Genomic DNA, 24,796 nt, shown 5'->3' with positions numbered 1-24,796 from the left:
TCATCACAAATCAAATAATTTTCAATAAATTGAATTTCTTTAATTAATATGGTGCGTGCTTTTTCAAGATGTTCCATACAATTTTTCTTATAATCCTTCAGATTCTCGTTCGTTTGAATTAAATATCCAATACCTGTGTTGAAAAAAAATATTTAATGAGATCTTCATGAAAGATTCAGTATTTTTTTAAACATCCTACTTCAATGCTGGGCCAATATTTATAAAAATAAGGGAATAGGGAATATTCATGTATTTTTTTTATATTCATTGTTTACATCGTTATAACAAAGTAAAAAATATAAATGCTGTTTAAAAATGTTGTAATTAAGTGTAAACAAATATATATAATACATTATAATTTTGAGATATTTAAACGTAGTTTTGTGGCGCTCTCTGTTGATGACGTATAAGTACGTGATCTGTCAATTGGTGACAGTTCAATGTATAATTTACACTTTAAAAAATGAATTTACAACACAGAATTTACACTCGTTATTATTAAGTTTTCTAATAAAAAGCCGTAGAATAATATAATTTAATGAAATATCATACGTCAACAAATTTAACAAGCTCGTACTATGATGTCATGTCCAAATAAAAATTGGAATTCCGTTTTATAAATTTTTAAATGCCCTCACTGAATTTGTACTTTTATTAATTAATTTTAAGTAATTAAAATGATATTAATTACTAAAATAATGGTTTAGTTGAAATGTCCAGTCATTAAAGTTACAGAAGAAAAATATTTGAACCAAATTTAAATTTCATGAATATTCCCTATTAAGGAAAAAAACCGCATAATAGATTGGGATCCATGATTGACCCTGTCTATTATACGGTTTTTTCTTTAATTATTCATTAAATACTACTTAAATAATTATTTAATAACTTATAATTATAAATTCTTTCTTATCAGATACAAAGTTTACCTTCTGATGAATGGTTGAATTCATTTCCTGATGTAATTTTTTCAAAATTATATCTAACGATAAGAAAACAGGTGATAAAATTAAAAGGGAAGTTAAGAATAGGGTATTCCACTATTTTTAAAAAAGTACTTCAAAATGTTGATTTTGCTAATAAAAAGCTACTAAAAATTTATTTCGGAAAAAAACACACGCTTTCTCGCCAAAAACTTAAATAAAATTTAAACCTTTTTTAAACTGTCAAAAACGTGGGCATCCAATTTGATGACGTAATATAAAAATAAATACTTATTATCTATGTATACATTATACCCAGCTGTCTACACTGAACTAACTGATGGTCTATGACTCATACCGCTATGACATCACAGCAGGGCTTATCCGCGTTTTAGGTCACGTGATATACATTTTAAAAATTACGATTTTTAATTTTAATTTTTTAAAAGAAAAATGTGCTTTTAAGACTCGAAATCAGAATATTTAAGTAATATTTTACATAAATTTTAACTTTTTTCAAATTTCATGATTTATTTTTGACTAACGATAATACCCTATTGTACTATCAAAATAAATTTTTGTACAAAGCTTATTCCGTTAGATTTTGAGGTGAAACCTTAAGATGATTGGAGGGAGTAATTTAATTGATTTTCTTTTACTTACCAACAGTTTTTAGAATATTTTTGATTCGTGTCATTAAAACACCACCACGTTCCATTGCAATCTCTGATAACAAATAATGTGCTTCACTTAATGTATCTTTAGACATTTCTAATGAATTATTTAAGCATTCTTCGGCTTTTATTAAATTTTGTTGAGATATATAAGAATGCGCTCGATGTATATCATAATATGGATTATGTTTGATGTGATTTTTTAAAATTTCTTCAACTTTTTCATCATTTTCAAATGATTTAAATAATTGTTTCGCTTCATTTTCAATATCTTCAAATTTTTTGAATATAATATCTTCAGTTGCCAATTCTTGATTTTCAAACCAAAACGCCCAATATTCTTTAAGATCTTTACGTGAAAATACATTTAATTTATTTGTACGTGCTTGTTTGTATAAATTTGAAAATAAATTAAATAAACAATCTTCAAAATATAATTCTTTGGATTTAAATGTTTTTAAATACTCCATGTAATATTGTTCTTTGTCATGAATTTGTTTATAAATTTCTTCAATTTTATAATTTTCCTTATTTTTCATAATATTAGCGATTTGATTCTTTGATAATATTAAACCTGTAAATGTAAATTAATAATTATACAGTGTGTCCCCCCGGATAGAGGTACCTATACTTGCAAATTTTATTATTTTGCATTTTAAGAAAAAAAGTCATTCTTTATAAGAAGATTTGCTTATTTTGAAAAGTATGTAGGAATATTCTTAATAATGTACAGGGTAGCCAAAAATTTGGAATCACTATTTTTATTTTTGGTAAACTACTCTTCTTTTTTATAAGTTGGCGAAATGTTACTAATAAAAGTTACTCGCAATTAACAATTATGACTCAATACAAAATATCAAGAAGGTATGCAACAAGATAAATTTGTTTTCATCTTACCTGCTGAACCTTTATTTCCTTGTCGTGAAGTACGATAAAAGACTTGATCTTGAACCCGTTTACTTTCTGGACAGAACGTAACACATATATGTAACCCACCATGATCTTCTAATTGTTTGGTTGTTTTAAAATCTGTACCACGTCCAGCAATATTTGTTGCAACAATAATTGTACCAGAATCAATAAATTCATCTGTTACGTGACTTTCATTCTCACTTAGATATTTATGAATTGTTGGATTTAGATCGATGTATGTTGATTTTAATTGAATTAATTCGTTATAAACATCGTTAGCATCAGCGATTGTTAAACATACAACTAACACAGCACGCTTTTGTAACAACATAAACAAGCATAGTTCGGTTATTTTATCAAGCCATTCTATGTCGGGTACAATTATTTCTGGATACTTTTCAAATTGTTTTACCTGAAATATATTTAAATATACTTTTATTTAATTTTAAATACCCTGTTAATGATTCTTACCTTAAATGTTGGCAGCGATATAAAATCAACTTTATAAATAGCTTTGAGTAAATCTTGTTCCCCCTCTCCACCAATAGTGCCAGTTAAACCAATTAAATTAGTGCCATATTTTCGTATGTACGCATAATTTGATATACAACAACTTGTCATATTTTCCGCATGAACTTGTAAATTATGTTTTAATTGTAAAAATTGATGTAGACCATGTGACCACATTGTATTTTTTAAAGTTACGCCAGTGTTTGTATAATCAACCGGTACAATTATTTGTTCACCACCTACGTCATTAATAAAATACAGTTTAATTACAAAGTCAAAACAAACAATTGACTGAGTTAATTGTTGAAATACCATGTATAGACAGTGTTGATGACTCATATTACACATACACACATGTCACACATAAATAACTGATATTCCCATATAATACATACTATACCATTTGCGCTTAGTTTGCAAATTAATGGGTATCAATATACGAAATAACACAAATAAGTATGATTTCTAATTTTAATATATTAAAAGAAAAATGTACTTTAATGACTCGAAATCAGAATATTAAAGTATATTTTTACATAAATTTTAACTTTTTTCATGATTTATTTTTGACTAACGATAATACCCTATTACATTCGATTAATAGACTTATATTCCCATCCATAACATTATATTAATAGTACGTGTCGTTACAATGATAACTCCTTGAAAGATAACTCACAGAACAAGTAATGAAAACTGTTATATTTTTACTTACCTTTTGCGCTTTCTGTTTGTATTATGTAATTTATATTTTCAATACAATCATATTTAGCATAAATTGCATTATCAATCCATTTTGGAAGTACATTTTTTACATATTCCATTAAATGTAATGGAATTAAAAATGATTCCATATTATTTTCAATTTTACCCTGAATTATTTTCCTCCATTCATCTATTTTACTTTCGATTTGATCTTCATCAGCTGTGCTATTTGTATCAAATGTTTTTCCAAATATATTTAAATCATTCCAGATTTCAATGTATATGTAAATTAAATTTTCCATGCCAGGAAATACTTCAGCTAATTTCACAATATTACCACCATTATCAATTAACATGTTATCTACTTCGTCTAGTATTACATATTCGAATTTTCTACCCAAGCGAGTCCCTGAAATTCAATTTAAATTGAATAGACATTCCCTTCTTTACAATAAAATGATAGTGTACAATTATTTGTTTTAAATCTTGATTACTGGGTCTTTGCGCAGGGCATGCGTCAGGCCAAACTATGTATAGCTACAGTTAGGTCATACGACTGTGCTCGTTTAAAAGTCACTAGAGGCAGAACAGAACACTGTCGATTGAACTGTCTGTCACAGTTAGGTCATACGACTGTGCTCGTTTAAAAGACACTAGAGACAGAACCGAACACTGTCGATTGAACTGTCTGTCACAGTTAGGTCATACGACTGTGCTCGTTTAAAAGTCACCTGAGGCAGAACAGAACACTGTCGATTGAACTGTCTCCTTCATAACATGGGGATCTATGGGTGGTAGTGCATGTATGGAGACATTAAAGTTAATGGACACATTATAAATAATATCAGGTACGCGGATGATCCATTACGCAGACATATGGAATCACCCATAACGGTAATCATTTTACATTTTTCTAAAACAGGATAATTTTCTTCCCTTTTATTTTTTTTGAAAATTTCATAGCCTAGCAAATAGAACCATTAATTACTTGGTATTGAAATTCTCTCTCGTAGGTTTATCTCTCTCCGTTGCTGTAATCTACAATTTTAGTTTTGATAACATACCTAATCCATTAAAATCATGATTAAGAAAATCAAATTGGAAACTTGACATAGAACCATACACAACATTTGCATTATAACAAGCTTTTTGATCACTTTTTAATTCTGTATTGATGTCAACTGTGATATCAAATAATTGATATAAATTTTTGGTTACAGATACAGCGTCTCTTGCCAACACATTGTTGCTTGTAATTATATCAATTGTTTTCACACCGTCTAATAATATTTTTAAAATAGCTATGGCTGCAATTACGAATGTTTTCCCTTCGCCAGTCTGTATTTGACATAATAATCCTGATAAAAAATAAGAATTAAGGAAAGGTTATTATTTATTTATTTTAAATTACAATTAATCATGTTAATGATTTATAATTAAAATTATTGACAATTTCCGGGTGGATTTTTTATCACCGGAATACGTTATCTAAATATATAATATACAGTGTGTCTCCGAATAGAGGTAACTATACTTGTAAATTTTCTTATTTTGCATTTAATTTATGTGGTTTATAATATTTACAAAAGAGAATTTTAATTATTCTTCTCACCAGCAGTATGTTAGGAATTCTTCTTTATAAATCGAAAATATGAAACTATTTTTTATTTTTTATCAAAAAAACAATTTAAGATAAAAACTTGGAAAATTTTTGTCTGGTTTCTAAAGGAAACATAGTATAAAATATCATAGAATGAATCTTTGATATACAAATACTAATTTTTAAATTTTTTTCTTTCCTCTGACGGACAAATATGTTAAAATTAATATTTTTAGTATTTAAATTGGCATCGAATTTTTCTGTTCATAAAAATAAATATTAGTAATCATAAAACTAAAATTGTTTTAAAGAACCTAATCTGCACCTGTCCAGTGAAGCGCTGGTGGGAAAATGCTATGTTTCTATGTATGGTATATAAAAGAAAACTGACTGACTTGACATATCAACACACAGTCCAAACTCTTGGGGCTAGGATCGTAAAAAATGGTATGCGGTGATTTCCTTTGACACTTTAGTTGAGTACTAACGAAGAATTAAAAAAAATTTGTACTAACCAGAATCTGGTGATTTTTGATTAAATAATATTAATGCTAATATTTGTGGTAAACGTAGTGTATGTCCAATACATAATTCAAATGCTCTGTTTACAACTGCTAAAGCTTCATAATAACTTGGGGGATCATCCAATATCCTTAATCTGCGCTCTAAATCTTTAAGCCATACTTTAATATCATATATCTCTTTTTTTTCCCATCCTTTCCATTTTTTTTCAAATTTTGAATATTTTGATTTTAATTTATTATTTTTACACAATTTATAATTTTTATTTATTTCATATTCTTCAATTTCATGAATTAAATTCTCCAAATTCTTCACATTACAATCAATTTCAACCTGTTATAATAAACAAAAAAAAAATTGTAAATGAAAATAACAATTTACTGAGTTAATTAAAGCCGTACGCGAGCGGTAACAAAGCAACCTACGATAATTAAAAAAAAAACATTTTCCTAGATAAGAGTTTACCATTCATCTCGTAGAGACATATAAGAAAAACGCAAATGTTATCCAGTCAAATTAGTCCATGAAATATAAGTAAGGTTACAAAAATTCCCATAGAGCTTAAAATTGGTATAAATTTTCAGAATACTATTATAAATGAATTGTGAAAAGTCCCCATCAATCTCACTTGTGCAAAAAATTTTATTGAGGGGGGAAGTTTGCAAAAATAGGCTTTTCGCGTTTTTCAGCAAAACGATGAGTTTCACAGCAAAAATAGTTCAGACAAAAATTATAGATAATCCGATTCTCTACCAAAAGTGTCTCTACACCTCTTTTCATAAGTATTACCATTTTCGTGATATAGCGGTTCAAAGAATTGAAAAAATTATTTTTTTTGTAGTACATTTTTGAATCGTTAAACGAGTAAAAATATGAGGACTTATTTTTGATGAACTAACTTCTTCTTCTTGGCGGCTGTCTTTTCACAGCATCAATGCTACTCTTTCGAGTATAAAATTTGTTCGACACTGCACATGAATTTTTACAGATGTCTGGTCTTTCAGGTACTTCGAAAATTCACCACCTCTTTCAATACTTACGACTAACAGTATTTTGTGGAGTATGAGACTTTTGAAACGAGGCAGGTATACGAACATCACCACGCTGACAATTGAATTGAATACAGATGTTACTCAGGCCATGCTACTAAATAAAAATAGGGACGGGAGTTCTAGACGTTGAATTTTAAAATTTGTATGTATAAGATATAGGGACTCATATTTTTACTCGTATAACGGTTCAAAAATGTATATAAACGTGCATATATCACGAAAATGGCAGCGCTTATGAAAAAAGGTGCAGAGGCATATTTTGTAGCAAATCGAATGATCTACAATTTTTGTTTGAACTATTTTTGCTGTTAAACTCACCGTTTTGCTGAAAAACGCGAAAAACCTATTTTTGCAAACTTCGCCCCTCAATAAAATTTTTTTGCACAAGGGGGATTGATGGGGACTTTTCACAATTCATTTATAATAGTATAATTCTGAACATTCATACCAATTTTTAGCTCTATGGGAATTTTTGTTACCTTCAAAGTGTAAATTGACTGGATAAATGGAAAAAATTTCGTTTTAAAATTTTAAACATTCTGAACTTGACGACCTGCAGATTTCGGCAGGTGGAAATAATATAACATGTACGGAGGTTTCATCGTCCTTCATACAGGTCCTACAAGTGAGATCATCAGAGATTCTCATAATATGACGGTGATAATTTAATTGATAGTCCCACCACTCTTCTCAACTGTACTCTAGTAAGTTTCAGGCGAGTACAGTCGAATGGTCTAAGAGTGGTACTTGTGCGTTATATTACGACCAGCACTATTAATTTTTTATACACGCATACAAACAACCAAGCCCCCCCCCCCCCGCATTGTTTTATTTCCATAGTTACCTGTATATTCGGTTTATTTATTATTGATACATTATTAATGACGTTATCGTTTGTATTTGAAGATGAACCTGCGTCTTCTGTTGCTGCTGGTATGTCTTCAAAGTATTTTTTTACTTCAATCACAGTTAACTCAGTAAATAATTGATCGCATATCTCGGTAATTTTTTTGTTCTTTTTGTCTTTGTCGTTATAATTATTAATAATATTGAAAACTGTTTTGATACATTTCATTTCTTTTGGAAATTTTTGCTCAATTGAAAATAAGTATTTAAATTTTTCTTCATTGCTGTTCTTTAATAGATTTTGAACTTTTTTTAAACTATCAAGAAATTTATCTTTTAATCCTGGTTCCATTAACTTTTCTTTATATTGTTTATTAAAATTTTCAATTAATTGAAATTCTAAGGCAATTTTCACCAATTCTTCATATTCTTTAACGAATTCTTTGTTATAAGATACAAAGTTTACCTTCTGATGAATGGTTGAATTCATTTCCTGATGTAATTTTTTCAAAATTATATCTAACGATAAGAAAACAAGTGATAAAATTAAAAGGGAAGTTAGGAATAGGGTATTCCACTATTTTTAAAAAAGTACTTAAATTAAATTTAAATTAAAAAGTAAATTTTGATTTTGCTAATAAAAAGCTACTAAAAATTTATTTCGGAAAAAAACACACGCTTTCTTCCCAAAAACTTAAATTAAATTTTAAACCTTTTTTAAACTATCAAAAACGTGGGCATCCAATTTGATGACGTAATATGGGTATCACTATGCGAAATAACAAAAATAACTTTGACAGATATATTCATAGACATCTGATTATAATAAATAAAAATACTTATTATCCACGGATATATTATACCCAGCAGTCTACACTGAACTAATTGATGGTCTATGACTCATACCGTTATGACATCACAGCAGAGCTTATCCGCGTTTTAGATCACGTGATATACAGTTTAAAAGTTACGATTTTTAATTTTAATATTTTAAAAGAAAAAAGTGCTTTTATGACTCGAAATCATAATATTTAAGTATATTTTTACATAAATTTTAACTTTTTTCAAATTTCATGATTTATTTTTGACAAACGATAATACCCTATTTAAAGCAGATACAGTTGTTTTATAACGTACCTTTAATTTGTTGATAATCACCTTCATTTAGATTCTCAATTTTCTCATCAATTTCAGTGATTTTGTTTACAATTTTTTTATAAGGTTGCTTAATCGATGCTGTTTTCGTTGTATTTTTCAATATAATTTTATATAAAGATATCAATGCATGCAAACCATTTTCACCGAACAACGGACAATTATTTTTGATATGTGTTGCGATTTTTTTTTTGGATACCTTTTCATTGTTACAATAACAAAATTTGCTATCATTAATTTTAATTAATATGATAACAGACCAAAAAATTTTATTTTCATTGGAAGATTTTAAAAATACTATTTTATAATCATTATCTATGATTAAAATTTTGGGATTCCATGACTCGCACACACTTAAATATTCATAGTTATAATTATTTGCTTTTAAAAGAGTTTTTCCAACATTTTCCATTAAATCATTACTAAAAATTATTTTTGATTGTTTCAATTCACCAATTATTTCTGGTGTAATGTTTATGTCTATTGCACTAGGATCTATAGCGTCCTTTATTCTTGCTAGATGAAGTACATCCATTTTTCTAAAAACACATAGATACAAATTTTTAACAATTATTCCGAAATTTGGATATTAGTTCATTTCCTGTGGCTAAAAGGCATGTGACGGTGATAATTAGAGATAAAACGGATATCCGGTATCCGGCCTGTTTTCACTATTCGGTCGGATATCGGATAGTAAACTAATATAGGGCCGAATTCCGGATACTAAAATTCAAAAAATTCTCATTTTTTATTTTAATAATCGCACGTCAAAAATGCTTGTTTGATTAATTATTTTAGTATTCAAAATTAGCAAGGGGCAAATTGTGATGAATACCAAATTTTCCGCATTGTCCTATATTGTTCATTTACGAACTTGACCTCACTTTTTACGTCCTCAGTACGCTATGAAAATTTCAACTTTATATCTCTTTTCGTTTATTTGAGTAATCGTGATGAAAGACGGACAGACGACAGACAAACAACCGAAAATGGACTAATTAGGTGATTTTATGAACACCTATACCAAAATTTTTTGCTTAGCATCAATATTTTTAAGCGTTACAAACTTGGGACTAAAATTAATATACCTTGGTATATTTCATATATACATGGTATAAAAATGCAAGGTTATAATGATAGAAAAAATAATAGAAATAAAAATGAATTGATTGAGCTTTTTTATGAGTCACAAATTTAAAAAATATTAAAATTATCAATATTGATAATTTTAATTCCAAGTTCCTTATAACGTTCTTTATAAAACCAGCTTTTTGTGAATTGAACTGTGAAAATTATCAATATTAATAATTTTAACTCCTTGAATCGTACTCAAAATTTTTTTTTGATTTTCAAAAGTAAAACCCGAGTGCCATAAGTACATATATACATTGCGAATTATTATTATTCCCAATTTGCATCTTTTTTAAAAGAGGGATTTTTTTTTTGTATCGACGTCTTTATTTTTGTTGTTAAGTATTCTAGGTTTTTAGGGTACTTGATCTTTCAAAGAAAATCTATTAACACCTCAATAAATAAAACACATTTGGAAAATACAAGACGGTTCGTGGATGTGATGTGACACTTTGGTTATATTTTTTTTTTTATGATACACTACTTATAGTACTTTTGTAGGCTCATTTCCAAGGGCGTTCCCAAAAAATCACGTTTTCTTAGAATCATTTAAATCGTGTGTAGCCATTTTCATTAATGTCCTTTATAAACAATTTTTAACATGTAAATCCTGAAATTTTTTTAAATGTATGCTAATTTTTAAAAAGATTAATTTGGAAAACTAATATTCAAGAAGTATTACAAATATTTTTCAAAAAGAAAATTAGGTATAACAAGCGGGATTCGATTTTCCATTAAAATACATTTAAAGTGATGAAATGAATTGCATTCGTGCGTTATTTCTTCTATAAGTCATTTTCTTTTAATCGTTACCCATCAATATTTCTAAAACTATAGTAGGTATTTATCAAAAAATTTTACTCTTAATTTTCCCTAGTTCTAACCGAAGCTACCGTCAAAACTTGAACCATAATTCTGAAATATTTTCATACATTCATTTTTTTGGTAACGTCCTTAATTAACCAATCTATCATTGGCTCTGAATAAAACAATAGAAACTTAAGATAAGATTTAAGAATATAATTTTGTGTAATTATTACCTTTTATTAATGGTCACTATCACTATACTTTTAATATTTAAAAATGTGATAAAGATTAACACTTTGGTAATATTTTCTATGATAAACACAAACACTAAATGCACAAGCTCATACATATACAATACACAATAAATATGGCGTACGTACTAACGACAAACATGTATTCAGTTGTAATTATAAATAAAATATGGTTGGTTGTAACTTTAGTACCTAGGTACTTAAATATGTTCAAAATTACATACCTACACGATTACACGCATGCCTGATATAATATATTTCATCATTAACGCATTGTACAGGTGTCCTTTTGTGATTCGGGGATTCCCATATTAATTTCTTTTTTTTTTTTTTTAAATTTTCTGATAAAAGTTATTTGTTTCTCGATAAAAAAATTAAGAATCTGTAAAAATATTCTACAGATTTTTATTCAGTCAAATTAGTCCATAAAATATAAGTAAGGTTACAAAAATTCCTATAGAGCTAAAAATTGGTGTGAATGTTCAGAATACTATGTATTATAAATGAATTGTGAAAAGTCCCCATCAATCCCCCTTGTGCAAAAAAATTTTATTGAGGGGGGAAGTTTGCAAAAAATAGGCTTTTCGCGTTTTTCGGCAAAACGATGAGTTTCACAGCAAAAATAGTTCAGACAATAATTATAGATAATCCGATTCTCTACCACAAAAGTGTCTCTACACCTTTTTTCATAAGTATTGCCATTTTCGAATTGAACAAATTATTTTTTTCGTAATACATTTCAGACCATTTTGAACAGACAACTCTTAAGGGAAACTGTTCAAAAAATCACTCCCAAGATATGTAGGAGTTTCCTCCGAAAGCTAATAATTTTCGAAAAAGTGTCTTAAATACAAAATGTTAGTAATCTTACCTTTTAGGATTAAATTGACTATTAAAGCAACCAGAAGAACTAGGTCCAATCTGCTGTCAGAATATGTTGTCTTCTATCAAACTTATTAAATTATTTTATGATTTATTGACCACAAAACGCGCTATGAGTCATAATAAATTAAAAAGGTTAATAATGTTTATGCGCATGGCTGACGCGCTGAGAAAATCTATTAAATTGATATGAATTTTAAAAGCGTGCACGGGATGTAAGAGATTGAGTATGTGCAATCGAGCTTTTAAGATCGTGTTTTTCGACGACAAAGCAAAATACACAATTTTCACATTAAACTGCCATATCTCCTCAAATAACAACCTTCCATCTGCCCTGATAGAAAGTCTCAGTTAATTTAACGATCATTATTTTCTTTTATTCTAGTAAGTTTTTTTATTAATTAAACGCAGTCACAGTTCTTTTGAAGCCGAAGATTGTTGTAAAAACCAAAAGAATGCATAAAACAGATAATTAACATTACCTCAGTTTTGAGGGAGCAAGAATGATCTTTCAGTGTACGAGGTATCCATTAAAATAAAAACAACTTATTAATTTAATACACTTACTGTTTTTTTTTATTTTAGCGATGAAATTAAAAAAAATTATTTAAATTAGATCAAATTTAAAATTGTTATTTAAATTATTGACTGAAAAGAAAATTTATTAAAACATGGTTTTTAAATAAATCACACTTTTGTTGTATTTTTATTAAATATAAAACAAAAACTGAAATACAAATTAATTGAGTGTATGCAAAACATTTTTTTTTTTTAAAAGTTGTCATTTAATTACTATAAATATTAGTTTAATCAAAAATTAATTGACAGTATTTAATACAAACAAAATCTTTCATAAAGCCCTTTGAAATGCTTACAACAACTTATTTACATGACTTCTTACATCTTTCATAAAAATAGATGTTTTTCTGGTATATTTTGATGTACAATTAGCTAGGAAAATTGCTAGTCATTTCTTGGTATAATTATTAAAATTGAATAATAATTTTAAATTTTTGGAACTATATTCCTGATCGTATGTTATCGTTTTGTTTTTGTTTTTTTAAAAGACAGTTGTGAAAGTGAGTAATCAGAAGTTGAAGATAATAGAGATAATTTAAAGTAAGTACAAGGAAATTTTATGTTGCGCCATGTAGGTAATGTACGAATATATCCTATGGTGTAAGTGTGTCTCATTCCAGAACAGCCACTCTAACTTAACCTAATCTAACGCACATATTGGGTTGATTACTAAATCAGAAGTATGCCTTTTTTAAACTAAAATTACATTTAATTCATACAGTAAAAATTAAAAGTAGCAATAAAATGAAATTCTTAAAAAAATATAACAAATATTTGACTCTTTTTTGTCCCTCTCTTTACTTTTTTTTAACATAACCTCTCTAAATAATTTGTTGAACTAGAATACTCTTAATTTTACAACAAAATACACCAGAAAATACAATAATGATTATATAATTGAGCTGAATGAAAATCTAACAACAAATCTATTATCGATTAATAAAAATAAAGCTTCAATCGAATTTAAGTTACATGCATACACCCTCCCTTCTCTTTTTATATGTAACTATCTATTGTTAAATTGCGCATGTTTTTATTAAATTTATTCACATTAAAAAGAAAAAAAAAATATTTACAATATTATGCGCATATAAAATTTTAACGATTTATTATTTCCCCGTATTTGTAAATAACAACCAACTCAGTCCATTACCCCACTTTTTTTTTTTAAAAACATGTTTTCATATAATATGATTTGATACTAATTTGATAATTTTGTTTAAGACTTTGGTATTAATTATGGTTGAAATATGAAATATTAATTAACAAACTTTCGAAAACACATGCAGGGATGTCCGGGTGTAGTTTTGTTTGAAACATCAGAAATTATCTAACTGGCTTAACATAGAATAACTACCAACGCCATATTCCAGTGTACTAGGTAATTTTCTAGACACACATGTGTCAAATGTCGTTTTATTAGTTTTTTTTTTAACTGATGTCTTGAAGACCTCGAAAAACCTATTTTATTGTCAATTTATGATGTACGCCATTTTGACGATGATGTCAAAGAACTTGTATAGAATTAACGATGTCATTTCAAATTTTCATCTTCAATCCACCATAATGGTAATAATGATTAACTGTAATGAAAAATTTAAAATTACAATTAGTAACTACTTTAATTAACATGCCAATGAAGCTACCAGCCAAAGTAGCTAAGGACAATTAAAATTTTTGCTTCTAGTTTTCTTGGTATGTACTTCTTCTCCGAAGTGAACAGAAGAAGTCTGCTTAATTGGACAGACAGGCTCGACCTTTAAAATATGTCTGGAGTGTCATCAACTGATTGAAGGTGCCAAGTTAAGAACTTTTTAGCCTCTCAAGTTGATGGGAATTTTCTGGTTTTCTTGGTATGTACTTGTTTCTTGAAGTGTACAGAAGCAACCCAGGTGATTGGACAGACTCGATCTTTAAGAAAGGATTGCAGTCTCTTGACCTTGAATAACCTGGTGAAATTCGACTTGACTTTCTTCTGGTTTATTGGTATGTACTTGTTTCTCGAAGTGTACAGAAAAGACCCAGGTGATTGGAGAAACGAACTCGACCCTTAAGAAAGGTCTGGAGTCTCTTAACCTTGAACAAACCCGTAAAACTTGATTTTTCTGCCTTTCAAGTTAATGGGAATTTTTTTCTTCTGCTTTTCTTGGTATGTACTTGTTGTTCGAAGTGTTCAGAAGAGACGTTTTTTTTTTTACTTTCTTGGCTAATTAAATACCAACAGCTGGGAGTTTCAGAGGCATACTTTTAACCCATCAGAACGGTTGCAAAGAAAGTTATTTTTTGGCAGCTTTAGGTTACTAAAATGTGGTTTCAAAATCAAAACTGTAAGAAAAAAAGTATAGGAAACTACTCACCAATAATAATTTATTTTTTATTAATTTGGGCATATTTGTATATGATTTGTAAGGTACGATTTAAAATAATTCGATGCTAGCAATTTGATGAATCTCCGCCTGACCATAATTTTGTTCCTAATTGTAACTGTGTATTTGGAGGTAATGGTGCCTGTTGTTTGCTACCTGCAATGAAAAATTTTATGTTAATTTTATGCGAATAGCAAGGCTTTATCATCGTGTTCAAATTTCTTTTCATTAGATGTTTTTTATTGAAATAGAATTTTTTTCTTGTTTTCGCAGACATTTGGAGAGGTTGTGGAGGCTAAAGGCCCTAAAACGCACTTCCTTAACACTAACTCAACTTATACTAACAACCTGAATTGTACATTTTAAATAGTAAAAAATTCGTAGCACAGTAGCTGCGTTAGTTAAGCGAATTCTCTCGGACGCCAGAGAGATATTTGTTGTAGGTCAGTGAAGCATGGACGATCTCAAAAAGAATAGATTTATCCTTACTTGCTTTTGAAATGTGAATTTGGAGACGTATAATGAATGTTCCCTGGAAAGATAAAATATCAATCGAGGAGATGCTGGCTCTAACTCCTCTATTTGAGTTTTAGCCCCCCGTTCCTCATAATTCAAATTGTTGCTGACACACTAGTTAGGTTAGGTTAAAGTGGCTGTCCTAGGACACACTAAGGCCATAAACGCTTTGACGTAAAAGAGACGTGCTTCAGGTCGGATAGGTCATCAAAGAGAGGCTATCTCAATTGAGTCCATCTCCTCGTGACAAGAACTGGACCGTGATTAGAAGATGAAATATCGTGTGCTCCTTCTTCACACTGTGACAGCTCCCGCAATAGTCGTGGTACACTGTCATGCCCAGACGTTCAGCGTGGCTGCCGCCTAGCCAGTGTTCTAGTAGCACCTTTGAGTGGGACACTAATAACAAATAAAACATTTACTTACCCGCTCCAGAGTATTGTTTATTAATCCTTTTAAAAATGTCTGGTAAAGGAAAATCTGCAACCGAATGAAAAATATATCGCGAATCAAATTCTTGTATTGCACTAGCTGCTGATATCTGTACACCATTTCGCATTGACGATCCACGTTGTGGTGGTTCTGGTGGTCCAGAATTATTAATTGTCAATGTTGGTCGTGCATGCACTGGTGGTGGTGGTGGCGCCACTCTACTATGTGTTGGTGGCGGCGGTGGTGCAACACGTGATAAAGATGGCGGCGGTGGTGGAGGACTTTGTGGCGGTATGATAGATGTATTTGAGCCAGTTCGTGGAGGTGGTGGCGGTTTTGTTTGTGGGGGTCTAGATGGAGGCGGTTGTGTTGGTCGACCTGGTAACGTAGCATTTCGTGTTGGTGTTACAGGTTGATTGCGTCGATTCAATGTTTCATGTGATTGATGTAATGCACTTATATTACTACGTAATGTATTGAAATCATTACCATTACCAAATGGTGACGAGGAGAAAGGAGATGTGGGCGTTATGGGTGGTGATCTTGACATTCGCATACTTTGTGTTCGATTGACTAAACGACCATTGATAACGTTACTCTTTGGCGGTGGTGATGGTTTAACACCAGGTGGTTTTGGTGCTAGATTTGGTTTACCATGATTGATTAATTTTGTTCTTTGATTTACAACACTACCACTACCACTAGCACTATTCACATTATTATTGTCACTATTGTTGGTATTGTTACCATGTAAGCTACTACTATTTGCCACAATATTACCACTTCTATTTTTGATTGTTGCATCAACAATATCTTTATTTACTAAATCACTACTTATTTTATTATGACTGTTCAAACGATTCACCACCGGTTTATCTTCATTTACAATCTGAAAAACAAATTTATAAAACAATTAAGAAAATATTTTAAAATTCGAAATATAAAATTAAAACTTGTATAGATTTTCTAGAAGTTTTTTTCATTTTTCAAGAATCTTTCAATCTATTTTTTAAAGTTTTGGAAAAAATGCACAGGAAAGTTTTGTGATAAATAGCGCCCTCGCGGATAAACAGCCCTATGGTCTAAAACACTTTGGTCATATCTCTAACGGTGTGCAAGATAGGTCTTACGGACCCAATACCTAATTTATTTATGTTGCCCATTTACGAACTGAAATTCACTTTTTAGGTCCTGAACACGCTATAAAAATTTCAGCATGATATCTCTTTTCATTTTTTGAGTTATCGACAGGATAACTAATTTTGAAGTGGAATAATTAATATGGAATAATATCAAAGAATTAATAGTATTTACTTTATTTAGAATCAATAAAACTGGTTTTATTTGATGCACGATAATCTTGGGTGATCATTTTACGGCCCTGAAAATATACCAACTAACCCCCACCATAAATGAAAACGCTGGATACAGTGTTCAGATCGTCACATCGTCACCAAATAAGCAACGAGTGATATAAGACTAATTACGATTAGCTAATTCATACTAAGGATAACTACATAGTAGTCGAAATACGTATTTATATAATACAAAAATTGATCTAGGAAATTGGGGCAAAATCGAAACTTAATTCGAAATATTCTCATTTATTATTTTTAATAATATTTATCGTAGACAGGGGGGTACAAAAATATTTTGGAAATATTAGCAAAACTATATCTGCAGGCGATTAAATTTACAAAAAAACGATGATCACTTTATGTAAATGTGCACGTGTGGGTGACTCTATTGCAATTTATGATGAGTAATTTAATATCAGCATCATAACAACATTTGACACATAAAGTTCATTGAATTCATCATTATTGAGTCATTCGTCATACTCAAATATTTTTAAGAACAGCATGTGAACAGCAATTGTTTTTCAACAAAGCTTGGTAAATTCATAGTAAAAATAAGGGAAAACAAACAATTGACTGAATTAATTGTTGAAATACCATGTATAGATAGTGTTGATTACACAATCGTTTGTTTTTTTACGTCATATAAGTAAAGAAAGATAGCCAGACATACATACATGTCACACTACATAACTGATATTCCCAGGACTCCACATTCTTGAAACCTATTAGAGTTAGGTTAAATTTGATCACAAATTCGAAAAGTATGACCCAAATTTAGTAAGATTACATATTTGGTGTATAAAAATTAGATAAAATTTGAATGTAATAGAGCAAAATTAAATTTTTTAGTTTTTGATGACGTCATAAAGTTAAAAAAATTATTTTTTTTGATAACACAGGCAAATTTGATCAGATCTTATTGGAATTTTTTTTAAAAGCCACTAATTTTGGGTCATTCTTTTCAGCTGTGATGTCAGTTTTTCGCTAGCTATCACTTATGTGGCTAATTCCGAGACGAGAACTCCACATTAATGAAACTTATTAGAGCTAGGTTAATTTTGATCACAAATTTGAAAATTATGATCCAAATTTAGTAGGATTACATACTTGGTTTATTAAAATTGGATAAAATTTGAACGTGATAGAGCAAAATTAAATTTTTTAGGTCAACATGAAAAAAAATTCGATGAGTTTCATTTGCAGTAATGAAAAAATAATTAATTTCAGTGATAACTTACATTCTTTGAAGTAGATGGAAATGGAGGAGTTGTGGATGGTGGCTGTGGTGGTGGACCCCTCGCTGCAACTGGTTTTTTTATTAAATTATTAATTTCCTTTGATTTATTATTAGTTTCGGTTGGTATTGCACCATTTGGACTTAATTTCCCTATTGTTGGTCGTAATCCTGTTGGTTTTAATATTGGCATTCCAGCAGAAAATAGATCACCAAAATTGATAGCACCATTTGATGTTGTTGATTGATTCGTTGTGTTTGTTGAAGGTGATCGAAATCCTTTGTTCGTATTATTGTTATTGTTGTTGTTGTTGATGTTATTTACTTTACCTAAATTCATCAATTATTTTAATCTTAAAAAATCACTCCATTAATATTTCTGTCAACCTTTTCTGCTTTGTGACGTCGCTTGACAGGATGAGAAAGGTTATCGCTTAATTTTCTATGAAATTCGTAAAGTTTCGAATGTTAGGTCGAATTTCGCCGTCGATATCTAATATGATTTCACTCAAAACAATAATCACATCAGGTCAAGAGTTATAAAGGATTAATAACTTCCATTTTCTTAAGAACCAATCGCTCGACTTCATTTTTTTTTTAAATATTTCAAAGTTAGGATGGCTAGAGTTGAAGAGTTATTAAGAGTGGATACTTTTGAAATTAACATACTGTATAATGTTTCTCTAGCCTGTTTTTCTTGCCCACGCGAGAACTTCCTTATTCCTTTATGAAATTCCACGATTTACTTCTCATTTTAAAGCTTACCGTACTGGCTAAAGACGAAAAATAGACTCACGGTCTAAAAATGTACCGCTGCGGAATTCCGCACAGATCGACTAGTAGTTTTATAATGATAAAGATAATTAATTACCTGGTATGTAGGGTCCGCTTTTATCAACTGTAACAGTTTTCTTCAATTTGAATCCACCCTTATTAATTTCCTTAAATACATCATTCTTATCACCGGAACCTTTTACAGGTTTAAATGGTTTTGGTTCTGGTGGTGCATCTGGTGGAGGTGGAAGTCTTGGAGGCGGAGGTGGTGGCATGTTCTAAAAAAAGAAAACAAATTTAATATAAAAATCAATATTATTTATTTATATAATCTGTTTTAAATATATTGAGAAAAAACTGATTAGAATTAATGGTTTGATAGAAATTTATTGTTTTACTAGAAAAACTAAAAAACTTAAAACTAGAAAATCGAATCTCAAACTTGTATATATTGTTTCTCTATTTCTTTCTCTCTTTTTTTTTAATCGGTTTTAAGCAAAAACTACTCTTGTAATTTTTTCTCTAGACGCTTATTTTTTGAAATAAAAATTCTTGAATAAATTAAAAATGTAATATTCGATTTTGAGAAAAATGTTCGGAATTCGCTTAGCTAACACAGCTCCTGCGCTACGGATTTTTATCTCTCCCACTGCGGGCAAGAATTTACTTATTGCGTTTCCTATGTCTATACAGCTCTATGGTATTATCTCTATGATCTTTCAGTTTTCTAGTCTAAGTATGAAGTATTCAAGAAGCTGAAGAAGACACGTGCTTGATAATAGTATATTCGTTTATAAAAATAGATTAGTATTCGTGCTAGTAATTGCTGTTAAAAAACACTTTAAAATCTTTCTAAATTGCCCTAGTATTTTTGTGGAAATTTGTAATAAAATAACATAAAAATTTGATGAAATTTATTTGAAGTCTTAAAAAAATTGATATTATATTAAAATATATGTAGATTATTGGCTAACATATAATTATGTCATTTGAATAATTATATTAAGGTATTAGCTATCATTATAGTGAAAGTACTAATCTATCTCACACTTAGCCCAGCTTTGACAGGTAAACTAAGGTAAACCTACCAATAAATGGACACTACTTCATATACATGGATGTGAAAAAACTCATTCAATTTAACTACTGAAAAAATGTGATTTTAAACAGGGTGCCCATAAAACGGTACACATAGTACAACCTAATTTAACGGATAAAAGCTAACAGGTAAATTTGTTCGAAAAATGTTGCCAAAACATAGTAAAATTTTTGATAATTTAACATTAGGTTTAAAACCGGCCTAAGTTTTGATTATAACAGCCTATCTCGGCTTAACCAAAATCAAAACATTTATGTTAAGAAAAGTTTTTAAAACAATAAATTCTGGTTTAATTGGCTTGTTAAATATAATTTAATTTTTTGAATCTTTAATCATCCATGCATTGGAAGATTTACCTTGCTACATCTAATTTGTACCAGCCTTTTCAAATGAAATTTATTGGTAAGAAAATGTCTTTATATCGGATATGAATCATTTTTAAGCAGAAATAAATTAGTAACCGGCAGCTAATTGCATGTTCTTTTTATTTAAAAAAAATACATGCGTTTTTAGTTGACAAAAAATAATAAGGATGTGTGCGGTTTTTAAAATGGACCAGAACATCGTTACTTAAAAAAACACAGTAATTTCCAACGCTAAACAGTGGCCGAGCATGTTCTAAGAAGACGGTTTCGACGATAGACAAAACATTATAAAATATGACTAATCGCATTCTTTGTATTTCAGTAAAAAAAATAAAATACCTTGAACATAGAGTACAACTTTACAGAGTGTTCCACAAAAAAAAAATCAAATATTATTTTTTGGCGTAGTAAGAAGACACCGTCCAAAAGCCATTGTTACATTTATTTTTCAACAACCAGATTCTCAGTGCCTACTTGATGTTATCATTTGAAATTTAGTGCTGCAATGAATAGTTAGTAGGAAATTAAATTTGTATTTGAGATGTTGACTTAAGGTTAAGCTAGAATCTTTTCTCTCCCCCTCCCCTCTCGAGCAGTATGTATTGGAAGACATGGGTACTCAATGGTAGTAGGTAAGACAACCTATGACTATAATATGGTACACAAAAAAATTAGCGTTAGCTAAGCGAATTCCCTTAAAGATTGAAAATATAATCCATTTTTCTTAAAATCGAATATTGAATTTTTTATTTTTCAAGAACTTTTATTTCAAAAAGTAAGCATCTAGGGAAAAAATTACAAGAGAGCTTTTTTGTTTAAAATTGATTTAAAAAAAAAAATCTCCGGTCTTGGATACTTGTCCGACCTTCTCTGCGTTGATAATCAAAGAAAATTTCAATAAAGCCGCGTGTTACGCCACTGTTGTGTGACCACCCGGTATTGAATGTACAAGTAATGAATAAATAAAGTGAGGATTGAATTTCTAATTTTTGCAACGAACAATATTGTCAATGACATTATTAAAATCATTTACCCATAAGCATACATTTTTTACAAGTGATTAACAAATTATTAACATTCATATGATTTATAACTTTTTGATTAGAACGCATGTATTTATTTATAGTTCATTCTATATAATTCAGTCAAATTAAACATGAAAAGAGGGTGAACCTTGCTTCAAATCAGCTATTTTTGTCTTTTTTTAAAGGCAATGGTAAATCCAAGTTTGCGACCTCGGCAAACGACCGGATCATGGCGGAAAAAAAATCGCGAAAATTTTAACCTCGAAGGACTGGTTTTTCATCAAAAACTGTTATATTTATTTTTAAATAGGATTAAATTTTCAACAATTTGAGATCAAATCGCTTTTTATTGGACCGATGGCTTTGAAGATACAGATTTTGAAAGTTTGTCTATTTTTTCAAGTTATACGATTTTTCGCAAAATTTATCCTTGTAATAAAATGTTCCTTATAAAAAATGAACAACTTTTGTTCGGAACATTTATTCGTAAACATCACTGTTTACCCGTGAAGGCGTAAATTAGGACAAATATTTGGTGTCCATCTTCTCCGAAACTATAAAAAAAAATTTGCAAGTAGCTTCAAATTAGTGATCTTGAGTACAGAATTGATAGTAGTAAGCCATGCCTGATATTTTTATTCATATAAAATCGTCAGGCAGCAAGACCGTTGATTTTTCGATTTCCCCGTATTCCATACTTAGATTCCCTATAAAAGGGTTTTGCACCACTTTTGAAACTTGAAATGATTATAACCTTATTAAAACTTGTTAGTATAAAAAGGATAAACTCATAAAACTGTATTATTTTCAATAATATTTTGGTTTTGTCAAATTTATAATGATGTACAGGGAGTTTCGTATACTCATGACAGAAGAATTTTTATTCTACACTTAAATTTTGCATAGTTTGGTATTGCTGCACCCAAAACTTATGAAATTTTATCTAATTTAATGGGAGTATAGAGTAGGTAAGTTAACAAATTTCATTGACACTCTGTATACGTTTATCTTTAACTTTGACAGGAAGCAGTATTGATAGAATAATATTGTAACCTCCAACCGAACGAATCATAAATTTTATGGTTTTGGAGTCTACATTTATATCAAACCACTAAAATTGATTTACAATGAAAAATATTTTATAATAACACAAATTTTGATATATAAAAATAGTTAAGAATTTATTTCGATTCATCATAAACATAATAAATATAATACAATAAAATTTTATGAAAAAAGAGAATAAATATAATAATATCATTCTTGTTTCTAACCTATACGATTGTAAAACAATTCCTATTTGGAAATCTAAATATTTTTTCTACGCGTAGTCTAGTTGTAGTAAATTTAATACCCTATTGTTTACAAATAACAATTGCGATTCCGAACTAATCAAGTGCATATATTCAATTTGTTTTTTGTTTTAACTACGAAGAGTTTATTAACATTTAACACTAGCGGATAAATTAAATTAATTTAATTATTAATTCGAATCTATCTAAAAACACATATTAATAATAATTACAATAGCAGAGATCATGACTCATATATCTGGGTTAGGCAGAAAAACAAATTCAACGAAACCAAATACAAACTAATCTAATGATTATGTAAATATGAAAATTGACTTTCCCATAAAAAAAAAAAAACAAACAGGTTTAAAGAAAATTTAGTCATCAGATGACATATTATTTATGGAACTGTCATTTCTTCTTATCTGACGTAGGACTAATTATTTTGTGTGCAAAAACTCGTTGACTAATTAATAATTAGATTAAACCATAATAATCTATACTTAAATAAATATATAAATTAATTGGAAATTAATTTTTTTATTTGTAAACTTACGTAGGTTGATAATAAATGGACCTATCAGAAATTGTCAACGTCCTCCAAAATATTCACATTTCAATTTTTTAGAACTATATTTTAAGTATTTTATGTATTTATTTTATAATATTTTCACATTAGTTATTACATAACAATTAACAAAATGTATGTTTTTTAGTTTTAATAGAAAAATAAATTGTATTAAATATGAAAAAAAAAACAGAATTTATCTATAAAAACTTTCTACACAGCAATATATTGAAGCAGTTTTCAATAATATACTCCACCTTGCATGAACTAACAGAATACTAAATACGATCGAAACGCACTCTCTACGTATATTTTTAAAGTATATAGTTTTTAAAGAACGGATTTGTATGCATTCATTGCTTGTTACTAATTTGTATACCCAATATATGAAACATATTAGAGTAAATTAAGTTGAACACCAAGTTAACGCTCAGAAATTCTGATGCTGCAGAACAATTTTGGTATAAGGGTTCATAAAATCACCTTATTAGTCCATTGCCGTTTGTCCTTCCGTCTGGTTGTACGTCTGCCATCACGATAACTCCAAAAAGAAAACAGATATTGCTGAAATTTGTATTGCTTATTCAGAATCTAAAAAGTAAGTTTGCGTTCGAAAATAATCAATAAAATTCCATTGGATCTTGGACCCTTAAAACCCTTCTTGTAAACCACAAGAGATGGAACAAAATTTTTAATATAAAAAGTCTTTGTTATGAAAAATTAAACAACTTTTGTTTGAAACATTTTTTCGTAATTATCATTGTTTTTCCGTGAGGGTATAATTTTTGCGTAAATCAGGCATGTAAAAAATTTACCTGCTTATAATGGGCATTAATGAATGCATATACACAATTTAAAGATGAACCTAAGCCCTATATACTCTTAGATCCTAAGAAAACGTGATTTTTTGGAAACGTCCTTAAATGTACAGTGTATTATATAATTTATATAAAAAATACCGGTGTAGCGTGTATGTATAATTATCAAAAAAACCTCTTTTCAACTTTTGTCATGTGTTTAATTTATAAAATTCTATTACAAGGTCTGAATTTTTTATAGTTTTTACCTCCATATATGTTGACTGTAACAAATTGAGCCAACTTTTACATCGAATTTTTAAATTTAATCTTCTAATGCTAAAATTGACGCTCAATAACTTCAACTTGGGACTAAATTTAATATACTTTGATATATATTTCATATTTACAGGCTAAA

General features: G+C 29.1%; 3 protein-coding genes across 5 annotated transcripts in view; all 3 read right to left on the bottom strand.

The window, feature by feature from the left end:
* LOC123296799 (probable E3 ubiquitin-protein ligase NGR_a03640) overlaps positions 1-24,796 on the bottom strand; it is a 659,126-nt gene that overhangs the window by 628,528 nt on the left and 5,802 nt on the right. The window lies entirely within an intron of this gene.
* On the bottom strand, positions 119-9,748 carry LOC123295003 (protein translocase subunit SecA-like). Its single transcript, XM_044876197.1, has 10 exons — positions 9,735-9,748; positions 8,882-9,126; positions 8,030-8,263; positions 5,840-6,040; positions 4,789-5,082; positions 3,735-4,133; positions 2,981-3,258; positions 2,495-2,921; positions 1,591-1,721; positions 119-133 (listed from the first exon to the last, which is right to left on the bottom strand). Exons 1-10 carry the CDS (start codon positions 9,746-9,748, stop codon positions 119-121), a joined length of 2,238 nt encoding a protein of 745 aa, XP_044732132.1.
* Positions 13,343-23,721, bottom strand: LOC123296803 (WAS/WASL-interacting protein family member 3). Of its 3 annotated transcripts, none has more exons than XM_044878458.1 (6): positions 23,570-23,721; positions 19,330-19,510; positions 18,463-18,788; positions 15,858-16,752; positions 14,907-15,071; positions 13,343-14,132 (listed from the first exon to the last, which is right to left on the bottom strand). In XM_044878458.1, the coding sequence occupies exons 2-5, from the start codon at positions 19,505-19,507 to the stop codon at positions 14,983-14,985; spliced, it is 1,488 nt and encodes a 495-aa protein (XP_044734393.1). In that variant the 5' UTR covers positions 19,508-19,510; positions 23,570-23,721; the 3' UTR covers positions 13,343-14,132; positions 14,907-14,982. The 3 variants fall into 3 exon arrangements, with proteins under 3 accessions (XP_044734393.1, XP_044734392.1, XP_044734391.1); XM_044878457.1 differs by lacking the exon at positions 23,570-23,721 and adding an exon at positions 21,036-21,176 and having other exon boundaries at positions 14,907-15,067; positions 15,854-16,752; XM_044878456.1 differs by lacking the exon at positions 23,570-23,721 and adding an exon at positions 21,036-21,175.

Source organism: Chrysoperla carnea, chromosome 3 (assembly GCF_905475395.1).
Source record: "Chrysoperla carnea chromosome 3, inChrCarn1.1, whole genome shotgun sequence".
Classification (NCBI taxonomy): domain Eukaryota; kingdom Metazoa; phylum Arthropoda; class Insecta; order Neuroptera; family Chrysopidae; genus Chrysoperla; species Chrysoperla carnea.
Note: the sequence above shows the minus strand (reverse complement) of the source record. Positions and strands in the feature narration are given on the sequence as shown.